This window comes from Pygoscelis adeliae, unplaced genomic scaffold (genome assembly GCF_000699105.1).
Source record: "Pygoscelis adeliae isolate BGI_AS28 unplaced genomic scaffold, ASM69910v1 Scaffold314, whole genome shotgun sequence".
Lineage (NCBI taxonomy): Eukaryota > Metazoa > Chordata > Aves > Sphenisciformes > Spheniscidae > Pygoscelis > Pygoscelis adeliae.
The window spans coordinates 414,148-430,488 of record NW_008824668.1 but is presented as its reverse complement, the minus strand read 5'-3'; the positions used below and the strand labels follow the sequence as shown (position 1 = coordinate 430,488).

The 16,341-nt window shown below is 44.9% G+C and overlaps 2 protein-coding genes across 2 annotated transcripts in view; both read left to right on the top strand.

Moving 5' to 3' along the window:
* The window catches only part of PELI2 (pellino E3 ubiquitin protein ligase family member 2), a 171,522-nt gene extending 165,858 nt beyond the window's left edge, over nt 1-5,664 (top strand). Inside the window, exons 5-6 of the mRNA XM_009322935.1 lie at nt 302-490; nt 3,455-5,664. Of these exons, the coding sequence (XP_009321210.1) occupies nt 302-490; nt 3,455-4,021 (756 nt within the window). The 3' untranslated portion in view covers nt 4,022-5,664. The remainder of the gene's footprint in view (nt 1-301; nt 491-3,454) is intronic.
* A 7,455-nt stretch (nt 5,665-13,119) lies between these two features.
* Nucleotides 13,120-16,341, top strand: part of TMEM260 (transmembrane protein 260) — a 99,022-nt gene continuing 95,800 nt past the window's right edge. Inside the window, exon 1 of the mRNA XM_009322934.1 lies at nt 13,120-13,292. Coding sequence (XP_009321209.1) covers nt 13,120-13,292 — 173 coding nt within the window. The remainder of the gene's footprint in view (nt 13,293-16,341) is intronic.

Genomic DNA, 16,341 nt, shown 5'->3' with positions numbered 1-16,341 from the left:
CGTAGTTAGGAATATGCTACTGACCTTTGAGGCCTTAACTCTTACCTGACCTGCAGTCAGAGGCACAAGTTAAAAATAACATTTAAGATAGAATAGTAATTGAAGATGCATAAGCAAAAGATGTCACTGCTTTGGCACCAGGTGTTCTTAAAAATGCTTGTTTTGTAAATCTATGTCTAAGCACTGCCAGCTGGTGAGGAAATGTGTTTTAGACAGAGCTAGTAAAACTTTAGTGTGTAAAACTTTAGTCCATGAACTTTTAGACAAACTCTTTCTTTTCTGGGGTGGTTGTCACATGCAGGAAAAAGCGGCAAAGTGGAAAAATCCTGATGGTCACATGGATGGATTGACAACTAATGGGGTGCTGGTCATGCATCCAAAAGGAGGGTTCACTGAGGAGTCTAAACCTGGAGTTTGGCGGGAAATCTCAGTCTGTGGTGACGTGTACACTCTCCGGGAAACCAGATCTGCTCAACAAAGGGGGAAACTCGTAAGTTGAAAGTAACTGGTAATTAAAAAAACCAAGGAATACTTGTTTTCCTGGCATTGAGTGGAGGCAGTCATAGGGCGACTGCAGAGTAATAGCGTTGTTCCTGGGTAGTGGGCACTGAAATCATCTAAGTAGGTGTGTGTTACAGTAGATTCTGTACTGCTGTTCTGTTTCTGCTTATACAGGAGAACACTCTAAGTTTTCTGCTAATGTCACTTTTCCAACTGAAATAGCATTGAGTGTAAAAGCTAAATAAACTTTGCTCTTGAATCTCCATCTCTGAAATGTTCTTCTGGGACGTGGGGACATCTGGAAGTTACTGCATGGGGAGCTGCCTTTTGCAGTACTGTCTTAAAAGGAAGTGTCCACTTGCATGCAAAACAAGTTTGGATAACGCAGCTTCTGTTTGATTTACCTGCCACTAGGAAGGTAAGAGAAGCCCTGCTAAGTATATTCCTGTTTTCTCCTGTGAAGCAGGATGGGCTTTGCCTTTACCAAAAGGGAGAGATTTCAGCTGCCGCAGAGACCTGTGGCATACATAACCAGGAGAGAGGTTTCCATTAAAGAATGTGTCTGCTTCTCCATAGAAGATGGAAGGGAATTCCCATAGCTCTCTCTTCTTTCCCCTTCCCAAGGTTTGTGGAGCCTAGAAGGGAGAATGCTATCAGCACTCTTCCTTCTTCCTCCCCCAGTCCTCAAAGAAAAAAAAAGCAAAAAAAAGTCAAACACCACCACATAGAAGTAGCCCAGCAAAGCACACAGACAGCCATATTCCCACTCGGGCAGATGAGCTTTTCCAGAAGTCATCTTTGTCTCTGGGTAGGTTAGAATGCTGTGCTGCCTGTGGACCTGGAAGACCCTTCATGGTTCACTCCTCCTGCTCTTTGTTAGGATTCAGGAAGTGAGAGGATGTTCAAGGGGCACCTTCGCTGTAACTGAAGATACCCCATCTCTTTTGTAACTTTTATCACCCAGCTGCTAGAGTTTAAAGACTGAGAAAGGGTGCGCGGTGGGGGGGAATATCCTTCTCTTCATGCCAAAGTTGCTTTTCTGCTGCTACCTTGAGTTCCCATTAGCTTGATGGTGTTACAGAGGTATCCCACATACTCGCACTGAACTGGCTTTCCAGTTTTGCCATTGGCTTTGCAGAATACTGACTGCTTAAAGGAGCTAGGAAAATGGAGTTTGAATATTTTGTTCTGCTTTCAGTAGACAGCCTGCAGTACATAAATTGCTTTGTCACTTTAATGGTGGCAGGCAAACATCGCCTTGGGGACTGGGACAGATGATGTTGCAATTGCGCCCTTTGTATGTGGCTAGCAAAACACCTTTTTAGTGCTGCTAAAGAAAGGCATACTAAAACAAATAAATTCCCTTCCCTGCATCCAAAATGACTTGAATTCTCATTTAAATAAAATTACATGGCACACTGGTATTGATGTGATCAGTATTCGTTGATTGGGTTCGTAAGACCAAATGCACACTGTATAATGAATTGAACACATTGCATATGAGAAAGCTTTTTGCTTTGCTGTTTGTGAAGGAATTATCTGAAAAGTGCATCAAATCAAGGCTTCTCTCATCTCTACTTGAACCGCCAAATTTTTCTGCTGGAAGTACTTTACACTGGTGAACTCTTATCTGTGGTCTGTATTGTACCATCTAGGTGTTTTGTGCAAGGATGATCCACAGTTAATCTGTGAATTTAAACTGGATTAAAATGTAAATGCCAAATTGGTTGTCATTCATAGTATTCTTAGGCAGACATGATGATTTCATGCAACCTACTTAATGCATTTGTTTGTATTTGGGTATTTGTTTTGCCTTAGTGGTATTTTCTACCTACTTTCTATGTATAAAGCCAGGCAGTAGGTCTATTTTCCTCTTTAATTTCATAAAGAACTTTCTAAATATATATTCATCATTTCTGAACTGGTAGCAATAGCACAAGTGGCTTATATGTTTGTGACATTAAAATAAATATTTCAGCAAAGTACAACGTGTGTTTGGCATAATCCCTTGAAAATGTTTTAAGTACCTGCTTTCAATCAGATGAGAGAAACCTTTAGGCAATGCACATTGGGGCTGTATTTGCATGGAATACCTCATTAACTAAAGGGCCTAACTAGTCGGGGTGGTTAACTGTTCAGAAGTTGAGCCTCTGTGGCTTCAATTGCAGAACTTGTCACTTGAGAAATTCAACTGGTAATTCACTCTGCTGTAATGATCTCTGCAAGTACCTGTGCGTGTAGCTAGTTTTGTGTTTGTCATTTATCCCTAATGTATCTGTGGAAGAGTTTCATTGTTGATGAGGTATGCTGTGGGAGTTCATGCTTCTGCAAAATGCTTTACGCTTGCTGCAAGCCAAAAAAAATGGTATCTGAATGGCGGGACAGCTGGTCTGTCCTGGGTAGCAGTTTTTAGTCCAAAAAGGATCTTTTGCTGCATGAGCAGCCTCTGCCAGTCTACGTGGGCAAAGAATTCCAGGGGAGCAATCTGCTAATACAGCCCTTAGGGAATGGCAAGTTTCCTCTTCAGTCTATTGTGACTTACCTTAAACGTGACAACGGCATACAGATATTAGAGAGAAAAAGTAGCATGCTCAGAGGTAGGGGGTATTTGTGAAGAGGTTAGTGATTACTAACGTAATACCTCTCCCAAAGAATTACAGGCAGGAAAACTGTGTATAATAATTAGTATTGCCATAGCATGTAGCAGTTGCAAATTTAGGACCTTCTGTACAAGTACAGAATAAGAGACCAGTGCTCATTGTAATCTTAAATATAGGATAAGAGACAAGAGGTGGATTCAGACAAATGGGGGGCCACAAGGAAACAATAAGACAAAATTAGGTAGCACGCTAGGGAGGGTAGTGACTTGGTGAGAAAGACGACGCGTTTACAGAACTAAATTGTCTGTAAAAGCTCTCAGGCTTAACTACTTATCCTTGTGTTCTACCACTAGGTAGAAAATGAGACCAACGTCTTACAAGATGGCTCTCTCATTGACCTGTGTGGAGCCACCCTTCTGTGGAGAACAGCAGATGGACTGTTTCACACTCCGACTCAGAAACACATTGAAGCTCTGCGACAGGAGATAAATGCTGCCAGACCACAGTGTCCTGTTGGGTTAAACACTTTAGCATTTCCCAGCATCAACCGTAAAGATGTGGTAGAAGAGAAGCAGCCTTGGGCATACCTCAGCTGTGGTCATGTTCATGGCTATCACAACTGGGGACATCGCAGTGACACAGAAGCCAATGAGCGGGAATGTCCTATGTGCAGAACCATTGGCCCCTATGTGCCTCTCTGGCTTGGTTGTGAAGCAGGCTTTTATGTGGATGCTGGTCCTCCAACTCATGCTTTCACCCCTTGTGGACATGTGTGCTCTGAGAAATCTGCAAAATACTGGTCTCAAATCCCACTGCCTCATGGTACTCATGCATTTCATGCTGCCTGCCCTTTTTGTGCAACACAACTGTCTGGGGAACACAACTGCATCAAGCTGATTTTTCAGGGTCCAATTGACTGATATCACTTTGCAATGACCACAATAACATTTTCTTTAACAATTTACTGTGAAGATTTTGCCACTAACTCTAGATTTTACCTTTTTTTATAATGTTATTAATAGGGTGGTAGGGTGGGGATGGGGAACTGACGAGGCAATTGTGAGGGACTGTGGTGGAATTGGGATACATTGATACCTGGAACTTGACAGATATCAGTGGTGTTGCATGCTCAAAAGCAGCATATTCATGAAGTCTTCTTGGTCAAATTGTAGTATATTTGTAATCTTTTTATTAGTACCCTGGATCAGAAAAAGGTGTCTTAATGATTTTTTTAAGCTAAGATTTTTTTAATGGGAAGGTTTTTTCTTCTAAACTTTGACAAGCCTTGAAAACCTATTTTTCAAATCTAGAAGGAACATACAGAATGTAACTGTCTTTAATTTGCAATATAATTTAACTTGAATAGTTTCTCAAGGAGCTAATACAGAATGTGTGGACAACCATAGGTGAATGTTCACTAGAGATAATTGGATATGTAAGAGAAAAATTAGCTGCCTAAATTGTAGAGTATAAAAGCTATGAAAATATCTATTATGGTATAACACAGCTGGCCAAAAAGGCATCAAGGATTACTTGAAACTGAGGAAATCCTGTTTGCATTGATTTCCTTTCAGTGTAATAGATATCCACTGTTCATTACGTATGGTATATGGCTGATTTTTTTTCTTTCTTTTTTTTTTCCCCCATTTAACCTGCATCTGGTGAAACTGCTTTACTTTTTTACATACTTAGTTCTGTTTTTAAGCCAGTGTTCCGTATATGTGTAGTCTGGCCTTTTTATTTCTGCTTAACTTAGCTTGCCCTAACAGCTCCTTGCATGCCCAGGACCATTGGGTTAATTGAGATGTAGCGAGCCTTTACGAACTGTGTTAATGAAGGGGTAGTGCTGCAGCAAGACAGAAGGTTTAGGTACAACTTATACAGAACTTATTTACATAGACCTGAATTCAGGAAAGCACTTAGTTTGTTTTTAAGTATAAGCCCACGGATGGGACTCTTTAGATTCTCAAGTGCTTCAATGGATTGTGGTTATACGCTGTTATGTTTTGAAATAAAAAAGCAATTAAAAATAAATTATTTTTTTAAGCTCACTTACTAGCCAAAGTGCTGTAAGGAGAGCATCATTTCTAGTTCAGCTGAGTATTTTTGTTCAGTTTTCAACTTGCTGCCATCTGTCACTTTTTTGCAGATTGAGATGTGTTCGTATCCATTTTTTTCAAATGTTTGCAAATCAAACAACATTCAAATGTAATCAAATATATGCACCAGGGTGGTACATCTGAAGTGGATCACTTGAAATTCCTGACTTCTTAAGAGAGCTGATAAATGTTTACTATGGAAATAATTAAATCAGAATTTCATATGAGATGTACCCCGCCCACTGTTAGCTTCATTTCGTGCAGAATAACTCTTTGACTTGTGGGTTTTTTTTTTCCTTTTGCTTTCTGTACTCTTGGTATCTGAGGTATCAATCTATCCAGGTTTAAAAAAAAATAATTTGGGAGAAAATTATAACATCTCTAGATGAAATTGATCATTCAAGCTCAGTTCTGTTTAATCAACTATAGCTTTTTGCTATATTTGTGCCCTTTGTATAAATATATAATTTATATGATTTTAATATATTCTGTATATGTATACTTGAATTGGCCTGTTCATTTTTTGGTTGTAAAATTGTTTTATAGTTAACCTTATAAACATTTTACATGTCCCTTGCCAATGGTGGTGGGGCGTACTTTGTCTGCTGCTGTTTTTAATATAATTTTGCTGTATAAATGTTCAGCATTTTAATAATTTGAAAATAGCTTTATTTTTCTTTTTATGCTTTTGCTGTTAAAAAAAAATTCTCCAGCATTTTCTCTAAAAATCCCAAATTGTACAGTTTTTGTCCCATTCAGCGACTGGAAATAGGATGAACCTTGCTAACCTAAAAATGTATGCTTCTTCCTAGTGCCTTTTCAATGAGATCCTCTTGTGATTCCATATTCCAAGTCCTTACTTCCACAAGACAACCTTGTGGCTAATCTTCATCGAGAGTGACAGCCCAGCCAGATTGGGAAGAAACGCCTTTGGCCTTCAATTCCTTGTCATGGTTTCTGTCATAGACGTGAAGGTGCCTCTTCCTTGTTTATATTCAGTACAAGTTCCTCAGGTCCCATATGCATACTGCAGCGTTATTTCTATTTAGCATATACCTCATCTGTGAGAGGCAGTCTCACCTCCACCTCGTTCTTACTGGACTCTGTTTCTCACAAGAGATGCTATGAAAACACGCTTTCAGGAACTGTTCCTTGTTGAATTGAGGCCGTGAGCCGTGTGTTAAGGCTGGTGGCCAGAGGTCTCGAGCTCTGTGTACAACAGCCTCCCAGGTCTGGGGTGGCAACTGTATTGCTGAGCTGATCAGGACTTGCATGTGTAGTCTCCCTCTGAGCATAAACGGATTGTAAACGCGCAGGTTCCCAGGCATCTCCGTTACCGAGCTTCTTTGCTTTCTTCCTTCGCTGTTGCAGTCTAATTGCTGCTTCAGGGCTTCGCATAGCTATACCCTGTGCAAAGTGAATGTACAGCGTTAGAGGAATCCTCACTGGAAACGCTAGTGCACCATCTGGTTGTGGTCTGTTTGGCTTGCATGAAGTGGAAGGCTGGCCAATGGTTTGTATCCCAGGGAAGCGTCGGTTTGAAAAGACTGTTTTGAGCAAGATTTTTGTTTATTTCACTGTCAGCAATTCTGTATGACACAAGAAATACTGCAGGAAGGAAAACTCTCCTCTTACCTGGGAAACAAACTTCCGCAGTTCCTTTGCATGAATCCAGGTACTTTGCCATTAACCAGTATTCAAATCTAGGGCGAGTCCCGCAGAGCTGGATTTACGGGGAAGGTAGAAGAGTTCATAGCATTCGTTTGCTATGAATGTAGTGCTCAAGCATGACTGCCACATATGCTGCTCTGATCAGATAATGGACCATTCGCCTGCTTAGCCCTTTTCTCCTTCCCTCGTCGCAGTAAACACACACCTTCACTGGTCTGGTAACTCAGCAGGAGAAAGTTGTTTCTGGATAAATAGGATGGGTTCTGTTCGGAGTGAGTAAACTTAAGAACCACCCCCAAACTTTGTTTTGAAAGTTTATTTCATGATTTCAGTGTTACGCTATTTCTTGCGTATTGTTTCAAATGCTGGCAATGTATTCTGTAAGGATTTTTTTTTCACCTGTTACTGTTGATTCTATTTGAATGCTTCAAAACCAGCTTTGACTGCATAACTTAGAGCTAAAAGTATTTTTCTAGTCTGATCTTAAAGTTTGTCATATCCATGCGCGCTGGAGCTGTTAACGCTTTCCTTTTTCCTGGCAGCTGCTTGATAGAGTGCTGACATCTAAATAGATGACTGAGTGGTAAGCGTTGCTCTTATTCTGAATCGTGGTCCAAGTTGTGCAAAAGAGTTAGCGTGATACTGCATTTTAATCGCGAATTTTTTTTCAAGTGTGGTCACTTTGTGCCTCAGGGTACAGTAATAGTACTGTACCGGCAGAGTAATTAAGGATTTTTTTTTTCTTTGTGAGGGTGGGAATGGGGCTCAGAAGAGACAAAAGCCGTTGTCGGGCTGGTTCCAGTAGGGACAGACCCAGCTTGAAGCAAAGGCATGCCAGGAACCGATCAGAAACGTGATTGTAGCTGTTCCTGCTGTCAGACCTGGTTCATGCTCTATAAAGGATTCTCCTCAGTTCATTAGGAAGCTCCGGGATGAAATGGAAAGGCTGTGATCTTCCCAACAAAACACTTCGGTGTTTTAATGGCAGTTCCTGGAATTTGAGGGTTGTGCTTCAGAGCCTGACTGGGGAGCAGAGGTGCTGAGTGTATCATAGTGAGAAACTGCAATAGTTTCTGACTAGAACGTACTTATTTTTTAACTCCCCACCCCACCCAAAAGAAACTGTTGGTTTCAACTGTGATAACTTTCCCTTTGGTGCTGTTGCAGTAGCTGATCCCTTTGCTCACCGTTTTTTTTTCATTCTTCTGGAAGCGGAAGGAAGCTTTTCCAAGACCGTCAGTGTTTCTGTTTGTCCAGCTCATAGTCTTGACGCTTTTCTGGGGTCAGAGAACTGTTGGTAGTGATCTGGCCATCATGAGAACCGATAGAGGCATTTAAATGCATTTTTAGTGTGGTAGGAAAACTGACCTGGCTTGACTCCTGCTTTTGCTTAAAGTTGAGCTGCAAATACGCTTTTGAAATGAGCTGTGCTTGTCCGTTCTTCATAACCGCCCGTGACGGAGCATTCCTTTAAGTCGTGTTTTCCCCGAGACTGTTGTTAACATGCCGCATTGGATGGGAAGAGGAATCGACGGGTAGAGCTGTTGATCGGAACGGGTAGGAACAGAAGTCTGTTAGGCGCCTGAGCCCAATAGGTGCGGGCAGCCCTGCTATTCTGCAGTATTCTGGCCAAGGGTTCCTCCTCTTCCTCGTTTGCTCAGTTTTCAGCCTCTTGTGAGTTCTTGGCTTCTCTCATTTTCTGTTTATCCACGTAGTTGCAAGTAAACAAGTAAACATAGCTTGGAAAGAAACAAGGAAGAGAATTAAAAAGATACCTTCAGGCTTGCTTATCTTTTCAAGGAAAATATAAATTGGAGTTGCAAATGCCTTTTGCAGATTTTCTCATTATTCTGATTTTTATGAGCGCTCTTCATGAGTTTCACATTCGGTGTTGTGAATTAAAAGGAAAAACTTAGAAGGCAAAGCTGGTTTTTTGGGGGGGGGTGGAGAGGGGGTAGTTCCTAGGATGAAGTCGCGGTAGTTCTGCAGGCCCTGTGCAAACTGTGTACCGTTGACTGCAGCAGACGCTCCGGTCTTGAAAGGGCAGTAGAGTCAGCCTCGGCAGGTAGTAAAGATAGAGCTTTACTTTCCGTGTTGATCAGAGTTTTCATTTATTGGCAGCGGAACAAAAATACGAGTTGCTTGGACAACCAAACTGCAGACGAAACTGGTGGCTGTCAAGATTCCCTCTTAACGGGGCATATTTATACTTTCCTAGCGGGCAAGCCGGCCTTCGAGTCACCTGGAAGTCCCTTCTCTTTGTGTCGTGGTGCTTAGGGGTGGGTGTCGCTTTCCTCTTGGATGGGATACGTGATGGAGAGCCCCTGGAAGGCTGCTCCTCCTGGCACAACCGTAGGAAAAGTCGCATTCACACAGCGAGCCCCGTACAATGGCGAAGTGACGTTTACCTTTTAAACAGTGTTAGCAGCTGTTAAAACTTCTGGGTATATTTGTAAAATTGGTCCTTTATACACCACGTGAAATGGACTGAAATAACTTCTTTGTACCTGTGGAAGTACAAGCCATTTTACAGGAAAAAAACTTAAAAAAAAAAAAAATTAAAATATCTCCATATTGTCACTGACTCCTTCAGGTTTTTTCCCTGCTGTTTGGTTGTCAGGGTTTAACTTTGATTTGCAAAAACATATAAATAACTTCAAAAATAAACAGTTTCTCTTACTCTTTGATCCCCCTTCTACTCCTCAACAAACAAAAACCTAAGCCTTTGAGGATTCTGAAGTATTCAAGGTAGTGGAGTGCATTCAGGTGTGAGTGCCCTGAAATTTCAGTTAAATCACTTCCCTGATTTTTAAATTGAACTGTTTGTTTTCAATGCCAACTGCCTTCTTGCGCTGTTAACATAATTGCTAAATAAAAGCAATTTCCAGGAATAATATGCTTTGTGACTTCTTAAAATTAATTTCCATAATGATAATTCAGTGTTTTGTTTGCATCTGTGTATTCGTCCCTTTTTGTATGCAGTCCCTCTGAGTACATAAGCTTCATTTTTTAAAATGAGCGAAAATGAATTGTCAGCCTTTTTTGGTAAGTAGAAAAAAATGTTGGCGTGAGCTTAGGAAAGGGAAATAAGGATATCTGCAGCTTTCTGTAGATGTGGTCGTCTGCCAGCTGGCTATCGGGCTTCCTTGTAATTGAAGAGAGTTAAATTCTTTCCAGGGAAGATGCTCCCAGGCGTAACGGGAGAAGCTTTGGATTATTTGTGTGTAACCGTGCCCACCTACCAATAGAAGAGCAAACCCTCTTTCCTCTGGGACCATCGCTGTCTCTGTAGGGACCGGCTTCATTTCGGGACATCTTGAATGTGCTCAGAGTGGCGCTGGACAGGCACCGTGTCGATGTGCTCAGACCGGTCTCTGACACGGTGGGTTTCTGAACAGGGATTCTGTGCTTGAAGGAAAGCAGTGCCCGGGTGAAGAAGAGCCGTTCGTACCTGACCAGAGAGAGGGATGATCCTATTTTTTCTCTTCTCCCAAGTAACAAGCGATAGGACGAGAGGAAATGGCCGCAAGTTGCGCCAGGGGAGGTTTAGATTGGACATGAGGAAAAATTTCTTTACTGAAAGAGTGGTTAAACATTGGAACAGGCTGCCCAGGGGAGTGGTGGAGTCACCATCCCTGGAGGTATTTAAAAGACGTGTAGATGCGGCGCTTAGGGACATGGTTTAGTGGGCATGGGGGTGTTGGGTTGACGGTTGGACCCGATGATCTTAGAGGTCTTTTCCAACCTTAATGATTCTGTGACTCTATTTTGTTTAAAACAGTCAGAGGTGACCCAAGAGAAGTAGTTCTGGGGACGTTGGTGGGGGAGAGGTATCTGCTAATCCTTAGAGGAGAGGAGCATCAAGGCAGGAATAAGGGCTTGGGAGGGAGGAACAGGGAGTGTGCAGAGCTGAGGTGGTTGGTGGTGTCCCCCGAAGGCCTGGGAAGAGAAGTGTCACCACTCAGATCCTAAAGCAACCCTATAGTACTCCTCAGCGGTAACCTTTTGTGGGCTTTTCATGCAAATTTTGTGGATTTTGTATTAGTTCTGTCAGGCAACAGCACAAGTTTGGTTTTCTTTAATTTAAACCTCCAGCTTTCAGTCTGCTCTTGGTTCGTTCTATGCAAGACAACAGGACCAAACGTCCTCCTGATGATCCCATTCCCTTGCTGCTTTTCTCCTCATTCTTCCAACTAGCTGATTAAAGATGCTGTGGTCTTTTTTTCACTCCCTGCCGAAGAGAGCGTGTATTCCTGCCTCTGTGTTACCTGGCTGTAAAACTTCACTTCTTAATTACCGCAGCTTGTGGGTAATCACTGCTGGGAAGTGATCTTTGCGAGAGGTTTCCAGAGCACCTGTGATTACTGCTTTTCTTTCCCTTTCCAGGTATTGCTGTACGGATGCATATTTTTAGGAGGAACTTAAGAAAGCTCTTTCATGTAAAACTAAGGCAGACAGAAGTTTGACATAGGAGTCTGAGCCTGATATTTCTTTTAACTCGCTGAAAACTCACGTCTGAAGATGGGCTCAAGATGAGGAAATACAAGCAGAAAGGAATTCAGTAGAACCCCAATTACATCAGTGCTTAAAATTATATACGTGCATGTATATAATTCTGTATGTAAAGAAATACATTTTGTGGAGTATTTGCCTTAAATGCTGTATTCTTAAAACTCTAGCTAAAGCGGACTGCAGAGGCAGGGGCCCTGGCCTTTGAACCGAGCAGGACTTCGCTACTTCTGGTAGAAATTGTCCTCTGCCAACAGCGGCAGAGGGAAGAAGGCTGTGCTTAAGTCTAAAACTAACCTCAGACTCCCTTGCTCTACGGTGAGGCGTTAGGGACCGTTGCTGCCCTTTCCAGAGAAGCGACTCGGACTCCCCTCGTCAGTCTGGGGTTAAATTGCGGAGTGTGGATGGAGCCGAGCAGGCTGCGGGGCAGGCTGAGCCCACAGACCAGGAAAAGGATGCTGCTGCCGCTGCTGGGGGGTTTCATCACGGGAGGTTTCCCTGTGGTCCTCTTCCCGTGCATCACCTTGCGAAGGCGAGGGCGGTGTGCCACAGGCAGCTCCCAGGCTGCCGAAATCCAGCTGTGGCTCTGCGGAGCAGCTGCGCAGCCAGGTGTGTTAGCAACAAGAGGAGCCGGGGCTTGGCCTCGGCCTCCAGGGCGATGTGGGATTTGGGCCAAATTGCCTGTCAAGCGAAGACCACAAATCCAGCCCAGCAGGCTGGGGAGAGCAATGAGTAACATCTGGCTAATCTCAGGTCTGTGGCGCATCCCCTCCCCTCTTTATTTCTCTCTCAATAAATAGAAGCGGGGAGCCAGGGAGGGGGTGGAGGAAGGGAGAACGGGGCCAGAGTAATTCTCCTGATGAGAGGGTCCGGACGAGGACTGGGCTGAGCTTTGTCCAAGCGGTGCCCGCACAAAGCGGAGTCTCTTCTCGCCTTAGATGTGACTCAGCAAACCCTGCCTGTGTGTGTACCAGGAGGCTGGTGTGTTCCCCGGCCCTGGGCTCACCTCTGTCCTGCTTCATAGTCCTGGGCAAACTGCTCTGCTTTTCCTCTCCCATGTACACATGTATTTTCTTGGCCTGTTTGGAAACCTTGACTGCTGCTGAAATCTTCGGGTCCGCGTAGAGTGCTGCCGTAGCCGTGCTATGCTGTGGGGGCTGTATGGGCACCTAAAGCCAAAAAATTAAAGGAGCCCAGGGGAAGGCAACAAGTCGACAGGGAGGGCAGGTCTGACTTCTGCCTTCCCCCTGCTGTACCCTTGGGTTGGACGTCTCTCATTTCCCCTTTCCTATCTGAAGAATAGGAATGATAGGGCTACCCAGCCCTGCTTGGAGGATTGAAACAACGATTTGAGGGTTTTGTGAAAGAAATCTGGCTTTTGACTAGGGTTTTATCCCCCCTCCCTGCAAGCAGAAAATAAATGTTTCCCCTTTCTTTTAATGGGAGTGTCCCCTGCAGAAACCCATGTCTTCCTTCATGTGTCTCTTCTTCCTTCACCCTCCATGGGCTTCCAGGAGTGCTGTCCCTTCGGTAAGATTTGTTTTCTCCCTCCCTTCCCATCAGGATAAACCACCGCAGTCTGCTGGCCGGGCCCTTCATATCAAGATCCTTCTGCCTTTCCCTTGGCTGGGGAGAGTCTTGCTGGCGGGGAGAGTCAGCCCCTCCTTGGGAGGAGAGCCAGGAGGGTCACTTCAAGCCAGATCAGGAGCAGCCGGGGATTTGAGTGCATGTAACCGAACATGTCTAGACAGCCAGGAGCCTACAGCAGAGAGAACAGCGAGTTTTACAGGCGTTCCCTGACGTACAAGGAGAAATCTTTCCTCCCCAACACACGTGTGGGCCAGATGTTCTGCCTTGCCATCGCTGCGGTGATCTGCAGGCTCCCGAGCTGCGTGGACAGCAAGCAGCAAAGGTGGGCTCCTGCTCTCCTACCCAAGGTGAGGTTCCCCAGGCAGGGGACATGCATGTGCGCAGTGAATGCAGAAGGGACTTGGATGTGTCAGGACGGACAAGGAACGTGCAGGGAATCTGAGAAACTTCAGGTTTGGTCTGTCCGTGCATGGTTCAACTCGGCAGCAGTAAGCCTGCTGTGTCCTGGGTAGGGCAGACTCGCTGCGAGCCATCGGAAGCGCACGCCAAGCAGCTATCTGCACGGCACTTCCAGCACATGGAAGCACACAAATATGCAAACCTCTTTTTTTCACTTGGATGGAGTTTGCAGGTGGAGGAAGAGGAGATTTATATTCAAATTTAAATAATTCATAGCCCTACAGTCAAGAGACAGTACCTATAGCCTCAGTGGAAGGGTGTTGTATTTAAGGCAAAGCAGCAACTTGCTTGTCTTCATCCTAAGCGTTGTCTCATCCAGTTTCCAGGGAAGGTAATTTTCTGTTGGTCTTTGCCCACAAATGCAATGCTCCACTGCTGTAGATTGCGTTAAATAGAAAAACATCTGATTTGGATCAAGTTTTCTCCACTCAGAAAACTTCAACCTGTTTGGTCTGAGCGGACTGCAAATGAGCATCATCACTCCTCCGCCAATGTTTCCGAACAGAAGTGTTGGGAATGGTTTGTTCGGCAGAAACTCTCAGCGTTTTAAACTTTATCTTGAGCAACCAAATCGATTAAAATACTGAAAACATCTTTAAGATGACATTTCCAGAAAGATTCAGAGGTTCGAGGCAATGACTCCACAGTGGTTCCGCTTACTGGAAATATCACACGTGCCCTCAAATACACCAGAAATTTCCTCGAAAGCCCGAAGTCTTTTCAGATGATTCACAATGCTGGGAAGAGAACCCAGACGTCGTTTGCACATTTGAAGGACTTGGCATATTTTGTATTCAAGGTCTGCAATTAATAAACGCGGAGCCTGCTAGGAAACAGGGCCCTGGCCTCTCATCTCAGCAAATGTAGATCAATGCCCTTCTGCAGAGGCTGGTGAAACTACTGCGCTACGCTTCTCTGGATCTGGCTCTTTTTTTTTTGAAGGGAAGTTTTTGGAAACAGATCTGGGGGCGTTTGGCAGGAGTTCTCCGAAGCATGGCTGTGTTTAGCCTGGGAGGATAAAGCACCATTAATGTCACTACGCGTACGGCAGCCCTGTCTGTGTCTCTGGATCTCCTGTGCTCTACAAGCAAGGATCAAGAGCAGCCTGGTCCTGCCCTTCTGAACTGAAGACACACTCACACTGACGGATTTCTCTGAAAAAAAACCCAAGTATCTTGGTTTTGAAGCAAAGAATAAATTCGCGATGGGAAACCAGAGTAGCTGATGGATGCCGTAGCCTAGGGTTCGCTCCGGCAGCCCCGCCTGATGCATGGGTTTCCTTTGGGACCCTGATCTGCAGAGCATCAAGCAGCACTAACTAATAGCTTCTAGCCCCGGGGCTTGTAGAAACTCTTCTTTCAAGAGGGATGTGACGAAGGTTGAACTCTCACGTCTTCACCTGCTGGTGAAGCTGTACCGGAGTGTAACAGGGGTGGATCGTGTGTCTCAAAGGTTGAGGTTTAAGTGTGGGGTTTTTTAATAGAATCAGCAGTTTCAGCGGTGTGTTTGTTCGTGTTGACGCTGTAGGATTATGCACCAATGTTGAGTTGCCTCCTGCTTGCCTCTTTTACCCTGGAGGGGTAAAAACCCAAAGCACCATCACCCTCAAGCAATTGCTCTGTAAGCTTCTGGTGTGTTCTACTGCTTTCCCAAAAAAACAACCTGCGGGCTGTGTTGAAGGGCCGTATGGAAATTAAAGGGCAGTAACTGCCCCAGCGCCGGTGGCCGGGCAGAGCAGGGTGCTGCGGGCGGAGGTAATGAGGGTGGATGGGAACCCAGGTGGGATGAGCCACCATCGCCAGGTTTTTGCTGGGGTTTTGGTGGCTCTAGAGGCTTGTGGGGCAGAACACACTTAAACAATGCCTTGCTGGTGTGTCCGAAAGCAGATGGATGAGGAGATAGGTGGCACAGGCTTTCAGCAGCCATGATGGTGCCCGCTCCTGCTGCAATGGTGCTCCCCAAACCTCCCTTCTCAGGGTACCGCTTGGGAGCTCAGCCCAGGAGGGCTCAGACCTTTGATCCACAGGTCCGAGATGGGAAGGATCAAAACCCCAGCCTAGGCTGCTCGATGCCAGCCTGGTTTGAGCTTGCGTCCAACCAACGCATCTCTCCCAAGATCACGTCTCATCTTCATTTTTGAGCCTTTGGGAGAGGAATATCCCTGAACTTCCTTTGGAGGCTGTCCTGCCATTATTCACCCTCTCCATGAATGATGTGTACCTCCTTATTTTGTTGAGTCTGGCCTTCCTTTTCAACCATCCTCTTTCGAAACAGGCTACAAGCCTGTTTTTCTTCTTGTTCAGGTGCATGGACACAGTCAAGCCACTATCAATCTTCTTTCCCGTAAGCTTAAGCGGGATAAGATCCATAGGAGCCTTTCTACATGGTATTTTCTTTGGCTTTAAAACCATTTTTGTGCTTTTCTGTGCTTTTTTCAAGTTTCTCAACTAGATCTGTGCATGCACTTGCCTGCTGAGCTCCTCAGTGGGATACAGAGATGTAAGATCGTATCCCATCCTTGCAACTGCCCTGTTTGTACCCGCGAGGCTCCAGGCAGCTGGTAAGTAATGGGAGTTACTGGTTTTGCTGAGCTGAACCAGGTGGGATTGGGGCTCCCCTGGCTGCAGACCCCCGCCCCGTGGGGCTGGCAGTCTCCCCCCAGCCGAAAGCTCCCCCTTGTCGTCAGCCCTGTTCCCGGGGCTGTGCTCAGCCTGCCAAACAAGCCCGTTTGCTCCAATAACTGTCCTGCCTTCCTTGTTACTTGACATTCTGCGTGCCATCAGCAGAGATGTTCAGGTGGATTTCCAGCTCATTAATAGCAAGGTCCCCAGGCGGTAGCTCAGCGCTGATCCCCGCTGTGCCTCGGTGTTGTGGTTTAACCCGGCAGGCAGCTCCACACCACACAGCCGTTT